The sequence below is a fragment of the Diospyros lotus genome, chromosome 2 (genome assembly GCF_014633365.1).
Source record: "Diospyros lotus cultivar Yz01 chromosome 2, ASM1463336v1, whole genome shotgun sequence".
NCBI lineage: Eukaryota > Viridiplantae > Streptophyta > Magnoliopsida > Ericales > Ebenaceae > Diospyros > Diospyros lotus.
The window spans coordinates 8,666,699-8,675,477 of NC_068339.1; the positions used below are offsets into that span (position 1 = coordinate 8,666,699).

Genomic DNA, 8,779 nt, shown 5'->3' on the forward strand with positions numbered 1-8,779 from the left:
ATGTAAGCCTACACTTACTAAGCTTAAACAAAGCCATTTAATTGACCAGATGCCATACTAATTATGCAAACCCATCATAGCAAACAAGACAAAATGAAAAACAAAGAAAGTATCTTACTGAGCCTTTGTTCCAATAAGAATTATTGGAACACCAGCTGCATAATACCTCAATTTAGGAATCTACTCAAACAAAAATCAAAAGGAAAGGAAAAAAAAAAAATAGAAGCAAAAACTAATCTGTCAACAGATTATAAATATAAATTACTCAGTTATATATCTCTCTTGTTTCTATATAAACATCTCCTTCTTAATATTAGTAGATTTACTCCATAGATATGGATAGTTTACTTAAAAGGTTTCAATTATAAAAAAGACATACTCCCTAATCTGCCAATTATTTTACTTATTTGAAGTGTTAGAGCCTATGGCATTGAATTCAAGGAAGGTCTTGATGGTTTTGATATTCATTTAGCCTTGATGGTTAATTTGTTTACTTTGATTGGCAACAAGGTGTTTATGTTCTTTGGGATCTGAATTTTTTTTTTATCAGTTATAATATTTTTATTTTTCTCCATTTTTGACATTGTAGATGTATGATTAGCTTTAGGTAGAAGTATATATTAGGTGTAGTTTGGTTAAAAAATTCGGATAGTCAATTAAATTGATTTTTGTCTAAATTAGTTATGTTCAGTTCGATTTTCGGGATAGATTTTCAGTTCGGTTAGCATCAAAGCCAAAATCGGTTAGATCGATTTCAATTATTTCAAATAGTGTAGCGAATCGGTTCAGTTCGATTCGATTATATGCTTACAGATGGTTCAGTTCGATTAGCTAAAATTGGGACGATTCAGTTCGGTTATAATTGAATGTATAGCCCAATTACTGATTTTTATTTTCTATTTAATTTTTCTTATCGACCAAACACCAACTTGTGGATTGATTCTTAATTTTTCTATGAAACTAGTTGATTCATACAATTCTCAAGACCCTACGCATAGCCATCCAAGGTGCCAAGGAAAATGTATAAAATATAGAGCAATGATTCTTTTCTTTTCTTTTTTGGTTGGTCCCGGGTACATCAACTGATCCCTACACAAAAAAACAAAAGGCCTAAGGACAAATTGCAAATAAATTGATTTACAATATCATACAATTCAAATAAATTGATATATTGAAAGAGCTCATAACACGTGAAAAATGACAATTTCAAGTGCTTACCAAATTAGAATTGAAAATGGCACATATTATTGAGAGTGAAAATAACAAGATGATTAAAGGAATAGAGTTCAAAAAAGGAAAATGACATGAAAGTAGCAGCTCATTCCATATAGTCTCAAGACTCTTCTTAGTTTAAGATATATTTGTATTGCAAGGGTATTTTTCATTATTTTTTTTATATATGATATATATCATTATGAATTTAAATGATATTATTATTAAGATGTTGATTTATCTTGATTCTTATTTATTGCTCAAAAGAGATAATAATACTGATTCCAGCTCTTAACTTTTAAAGAGTGAGACGTCACATAAGAGAAAAATGTCAAATTCCTTATATTTCGCTCCAACTCCAAATTGTAGCATAGTTATAAGTATTGCACTAGATTGCACTAGGTTCTATTTTAGATTTATAAATATCAAGTATATAAATTATAAAAAAAATATACAAAATATGTAAACAAAATAAATTTTTAATAAAAAATGTCATAATATAGACTTAGAAAACCTAAACGTCATATATAAACAAATAAACAGCATTCAAAATTTCAACCAAAAAAAAAAAGCATAACATAAATATTAAAACTTCTCCTATTTAACTTTGGATATGTCATCCTAAATCAAGTCCATAATTTCGCCTAAATCCAAATTTTTTGAATTGATTCAATACTCAAATCTATCATATCCTTCTCATTCTCTCTCTCTCTTTCTTCACTTTTTATATGCACCGTTCTTCACTTCTTAATTTCTAACTCCTGCATTCTAAATTACTGAATCTGCCTCTACTTGTACAGTATAAATTTTACAAGCATCATGAGGCTTTGGCGACCAATAATTTAGGGCTGAAATATCTAAATCAATGGAGCCCATTGAGGGTCAATGAAGAATTATGCAAAGAGAAGATTTATGTCTAAAATACATATAGGGCATGGATTCTTTTTTCTCTTTCAGTGATAAACAGACAATTTTGTTGGAAAAAAAAAAAAAACCCTATATTAGTTGGTCCCCGATACATCAGCTGGTCCGCTGCACAAAAAAACAAAAGGCCTGTGGACAAATTGTAAATAAATTAATTTACAATATCATACAATTCAAATAAATTGATATATTGAAAAGACCTCATAACATGTCAAAAACGACAATTTCAAGTACTTACCAAGCATTAAAGTAGAAGCTTAGGATATTAGAATTGAAAATGGCACGTGTTGTCAAGAGTGAAAATAACAAGATGATTAAAAGAATGAAGTTCAAAAAAGAAAATGAAATGAAAGTAACAGCTCGTTCCATGCTAGTTTTGACTCTCTTTAGTTTAAGATGTACTTGTATTGTGAGAATCTTCTTCATTATTCATTATTCAGCTTATATATGATATATATCATTGTGAATGTGAATAATATTATTATTAAAATATTTATTTGTGTTGGTTATTATTTGTCATTTAAGAGATAATAATACTGACTCCATCTCCCAATCTCTAAGGAGTGAGGCATCACATAAAAGAAAAATGCCAAGTTCTTTGCATTTAGCTCCAACTCCAAGTTGTAGTATAGTTATAAATATCGTACTAGATGTTATTTTAGATTTATAAATATCAATAGTATAAATTATAAAAATATACAAAATATGTAAACAAAATAATTTTTTCAATAAAAAATATCACAATTTAGATTAAAACTTAGAAAACCTAAACATCATATATAACCTCTTATTAAAAAAAGCATATATATCCCAAATAAACAAATGTGCATAAATAAAGCCTAACAAAATCATGAATTGACAATATTTCAAATCCATATAATCAACATATATAAACAAGTAAAGAGCATTCAAAATTTCATAAAACGCATAACATAAGTATAAAAATTTCTCCTATTTAACTTTAGAATGCCAAAATACCTATATATATATATATCCAAACTTTACATTTCTCTTGATTAAAAAAAATACACACACATAAACAACATCTAAAATTAAAAAAAAAAAAAATAACAGACATTTATAAACATAAGCTTTCCTGGTTCCTCGTGCCCGACATCCAAAGTTCCAATTTCAACATATGTATATGGAATAGTAAGGGTTTTGAGTTTTATAATTTTGTATTGTTTATTTTTTTAATTTTAAAATTTGCTTCAAAAAGAAGTACCACCCGATATCTTAATACCAGTCAATATTATTATCAGGAAGAATCTAATATCTTATTTGTGTTGTTTTCTTTCTGAAATGATACATACTAACTTGTACAGTATAAATTTTACAAGCATGAATCGTACATTAATGAAGTTAATGACTAATAAGGCTTTGGCGGCTGAGATATCTAAATCAATAGAGGTCATTGAGGGTGGAAGAAGAATTATGCAAATTAAAGCGGTTGGGTGATGGTGTGGAAATTAAGTGGTTCGTGCTTGGAGGGCTGTCTTGGACCTGCTTTCTATTAATTGGCCATTTTGAATGCAAGGAATTTGAATCAACTTGTCCTCTTCATTCCTTGAAGCTTTTGGATTTCTCCTTAATTTAGTTCTTTTGGTCTCGCAAAACAATTGTTAATTGGGTTTATATATGCTTCTGATATTGTGTGCTTTTTTTTTAAAAAAAAAAAAGGGGGGGGGGGGGGGGGTTTGTTGGTTTGGATTATTGTTGATTATTCACTCAAATTACGTATAAAAATTTAAAAAAAAAAAAGATGACTCAATAAATTTAATACAATTCAGCCTCAACTAAACTTATATATGTCAGATCAATTTGTGATATAATTTTAGAATGAAAAAAGTTATAAATCCAACAATTTAGACAACCCCAGATAATGTAATTACTAACTTGATGAAGGTAGAAATATTAGGACAGTAAATATATTACATATGAATGTGAGTACTAGAAAAGAAATACAAATACAAATGCAAAGTAACTAGATGCACTAAATCTCTATCTCCTCCATTGTCATTTCTAAACGAATATAAACTAGACCGTAACTAGCCTCCTTGTCCTCCCAGTGACGCAAAAGCCAAGAAGAAAAGCCAGCGTTCCACATCTATTATTGAAAAGATGTAAACATCAAGAGCCCCACTGACGTTGATATATATATATGGGGTCACTTGTATGTTTAATAATTACCAAAGGAGAAGTTTCCAACCAGAGACCAAAGCAGCTGTTTAATTTGGTTTAGTATTATAATAATGTTGTTTGTGTGTTTGATTGTCATGATAAATATAGAAAAGAAAATATTTTTCAGTTAAATTCTAAGTTTGGGGTATTTGATTGGTAACTTTTTTTATGAAATTTATTTTTCACTCAAGTACAAAAATGCTATATTTTTCACAAAATTAAGGAAAATCAATTCTTAGAGGGGATTTATTTTGATTTTCCATAAAAATTAATTTTTTTTCACCTTGTACAATTAAACACACTTTTAATGTTTTTTTGTCAAGTCCCAGTTGCCCCTTGTTTGTTTAATAAAAGAGGCGTCTGTGCCTCTTGTTGTCTTTGTCAAAACAACTCACACAGAATATGACCTGCCAGCAGCCTTCAACTCTTCCCACTTACCATAAGCCCACTCCCTTCTTATGGGGATACATGTCTTATGCTTCTGAACTAATTCACCAACCCCAACTCAGAGTTCGGTTTCACAGTCTTTCTGTGATTTGGTTGATTTTTTTTTTTTTTTTTACCACGCGTACCATATCTTTTAACGAAAAAGGGGTCTATATATAATATTTTTAGAAGGATTTTTAATAAAAATTCTGTTCAGCACACTTGAATGGCCTAACATGTCTCTTAAGAGGAGGGATTTACGGGTGCAAGTGATTTGATTTGTCTTCATGTATTGTAAGATATTTGGGATATTTTAAATTTCTTGTAGGAGCATCATCGGTATCTTTTATGTTCAAAATTTTCCATTTTTAAAACAAAAACACACGCACACAGTATCACTCTCTCTCTTTAGTACAAGCATGTCAAGGAAATTAGAAGTTTGGTGGCCTTGGGTATAAACCTTCAACTTAGGTCTTGATTAGTGAATTATATATATAATCCAGCACAAGATTGGCTAACCTATACATTGATTTGGGGCCCATTTGGTCATATATAAAAGTGTGTGTGTGTGTGTAGCACCAATTAAGTTCGTTCCGTAACCTTGGATTCCTCTTCCTCATATTAATTTGTATGATTGTATGGGTTTGTGAATTACTTTTTACATAAAGATTATATAACAAACATAGATTGTTAGATATATACTATGGTCCATGATCCATCTCAGAAGTGGGGCAAACAAAGTGGGAAAATAAGACGGTGGATCATCCACCTGCACATCTTGCTTCTTAAAAAATATGACTTGTAGAAGTAATAGAAATAGACCACCTGCCCTTCATTTTAATTTGTCTGACTGGAAATAGTACTAGACGGATAAACTTGGAATGGAGATGAGGATACATATATTTAATTTTTTAAACAGCCCCTAATTAATTGTCGGAAGTCTGAAGTAGGTGCCAATTGAATGCAGCAAAGCCTATCAATTTGTTAAGGCGTCTGATATGTCTCACCAACAAAGGTGGAAGAATGTTAAAGGCAGCTGGTCTGGTCCCTCTACTGTATAAGCTAGGGCAACTTGTATAATTAGAAAATTCGACCCCCCAGATCCATCTGGTTATAGTCATTAATTTTAACGAAAACTCGAGTGTTAAATTTAAACTATATAATGTTTTGGTAGAACTGCAGAGACTGCAGAGTTGATGAGATGAGTTTGGTTCCATAAAAATGATTTAAATATTATGCACGCTAGCTATTTGCATGCTTTGATATTTGGATTTTGTTCCTACCTGTAAATACATTGCAAGATCTCTTTCAACTTTGAGGATCAACAGATTGTTATAGTCTCTCCTACTGAGTTGATCCTTACTATAAACTAATGAACACAGATGATGATCTTATTATATTATACCTATTATATTCATTACCACCCCAAGGCAATCTTTGTGTTTTTTTTTTTAATTAATATAGAATTGCTCTTTTTTATGCAATAATGCATATTATATTATACCTACTATATTCCTTAATTACCCCAAGGCAATCTAAGTCTATATAAGTAATATAATCATTTTTACAAAAATACATAAAATAATCATTTGTCCCCCCCCCCCCCCCCACTTGTCACATTCGTGAGTGGTTAATTAATCATGTTAATCTTGTCTAAAATATCTTAATTTTATACAGTATATATATATATATATATATTAAACGCTAACCCAATTGCAAGTTGAACTTAAATCCATGGAGAAATGAACAAATATCTCGGTCGGTCTTCTTGAATTGTAGCCACCCTAAGCTATTGTGTCCTCTCTGCAGTGCCGTTAAGTTTGACGATATAATTGAAAGCAACTCTAATTAACTTTAATCATTGAAGAGAGACAAGGTTAATTAAGAAATTTAATCAATTAATCCCATTATTATGAAAGGACTTTTTACAGTAATTAATCTCCAATCTACACTAACAAAAATATCCCACAAAAAATTTAAAAATTCCAACCACATTTCCTCACATGAAAGCACCCCCAATTTGTTAAATTGTAGCCCACTTTGCATGCTTGGTCATGCAACTAGCTAGGACTAATTTAATTAACACATATAGACCTATCTCGCAGAAGAGTTAAAAAAAATATATGATTGTTTTATTTTAAAGTGAAATTTAAAGTACGTACATTAATTATTGATTCAAAATTTTGAAAATATCGCTCTCATTGTTATGCAATATTAAGAGCAATAGTCATGAGTCCTTATCGTTGGTTTTTGAGCATGAGTGATTAGATAGTTTTGATCATGTAATTAATTACTTAGACAAGAACACAGGATGGCAGTTAGAAATGTGGCAACAAATTAATTAAGGTCTACCAGCCCAATATACGTACTTTTAATTGTAGTGTGTGTATATATATATTATTTATTTGAGATATTATGGTTGTAATAGGATTCCGTATATAATGCTAAGAGTACTCGACATATATACATTGAGATACTTTAATTTAGATATATGATGATTCTCACTCATTATTATTTTATTTTATTTATGAAATTACAATTATCACGATCAGTTGATTATAATTAGAGACATATTATCACCGGCTTTAATAATAATCTTAAAATTATCAGTCACAAGTTGTGTGAATTTTTCTAATTAAGAAAATAAGAGAAGCTAGTAGTCCTTTTTATTCAAAGTAGTGTTAATGTATATGGCAGTCGGTATGAATAATATTTTCGCAATCTGAAGTGCATCCAACAATTGAAAGAGTAAATTTACAAGAAGATGAATCATTTTAAAAAGTTTTATAAAGTCAATTTAAATATAAAAAAAGTTAGACAGCAAAACTAATCTAAATCAAAAAATTAGCCAAATTAATTTTTTTTTCCTATTAGTTAACATGGTAATATATATGTGTGTGTGTGTGTGTGTAGCTTTATCATCTTCCAGCTACCATAAACCAAGAACTCTCACTCTCTCTCTCTCTCTTGCTGGGTATGGAGAAGGAATCAAGCGGAGCGGCAAAAGCCAAGAAACTGGGGAACATAGTGAAGATAGTTCTGGTAATGTTGAGGAAAGGCCTGTCAGAGAGCAAGGTAATAGCCGATCTCAGCGTGCTGTTAAAACGCAGCAAGGTCGCCGGAAAAGCCATCAGCGACCTCATGCTCCACCACCACTACTCCGCCTTCAGCTGCCGCTCCGACGACGTCCGCCTCTCCTTCGTCTCGCCCCGAGAGTACGAATTCAGCTGCAGCAACACCCCGATTTATCTCTCCAAGCGCAAAAACCACCACCGCGTCGATTACATAAGCGCCGCCATCCACAATGTGTTTGTTGATGAAGGGTCGCCGGCGATGGCGCTGCCGGGGTTCGGAATGAGCCCGGTGGTGCGGCAGCTGAGGATTACAGACTCGCCGTTCCCATTGAAAGATGGAGATGAGGAAGATGATGATGCCCAAGTGGACAAGGCTGCTGAAGAGTTCATCAGCAAGTTTTACAGAGATTTGAGGCGCCAAACGAGGATGGCTGCCCTTGAGTCTCCGTCGCCATACCATATATGGGCTACCTAGCTAATCAAGCTTGTTCCTATATCGAAAAATCAACATTTGGTCATGTTGCTTATCAACTTTAATTCAGCATTTGGTCTTAATTAATATAATTTGGGCAAATCTGTAATCAGAGATTTGGGTTTATGAGGGCCAAATTTTTACTTTTTGATGTATAAACTCACGTGGATATTCGGATCTAAATTTTTTCATTAATATGGGTTCTCATTATGAAGATATAAAGCTGGAACTGGAAGCAAATTGTAAATAAACTACCACCATCTGCTATAGCATGATAACCATATTTTCATAATTATAAAATAAAATAATAAACTATTTATTTCCTAATGAATAAGTAAATATAATTAAAGAAACCTTGCACTATGATGGACCATTCGTTTTATTCTTTCGATAAAACATAAGATAAATATCCACAAATACTTTTATGTCGGTTCAATGGTATGCACGGCTTCCAGTTCCAGGAAAGAATTCTTATTTAATTAATACACTG

The 8,779-nt window shown here is 31.4% G+C and overlaps 1 protein-coding gene across 1 annotated transcript; it reads left to right on the forward strand.

Moving 5' to 3' along the window:
* The first annotated feature begins 7,666 nt into the window (after positions 1–7,666).
* LOC127795402 (uncharacterized) lies at positions 7,667–8,403 on the forward strand. The gene has a single exon (XM_052327057.1). It carries the CDS (start codon positions 7,720–7,722, stop codon positions 8,290–8,292), a length of 573 nt encoding a protein of 190 aa, XP_052183017.1. The 5' UTR covers positions 7,667–7,719; the 3' UTR covers positions 8,293–8,403.
* Positions 8,404–8,779: the final 376 nt, after the last annotated feature.

What these genes read in the sequence shown, in the direction of transcription:
- LOC127795402 (XM_052327057.1), top strand. Translation starts at nt 7,720, where the DNA reads ATGGAGAAGGAATCAAGCGGAGCGGCAAAAGCCAAGAAACTGGGGAAC.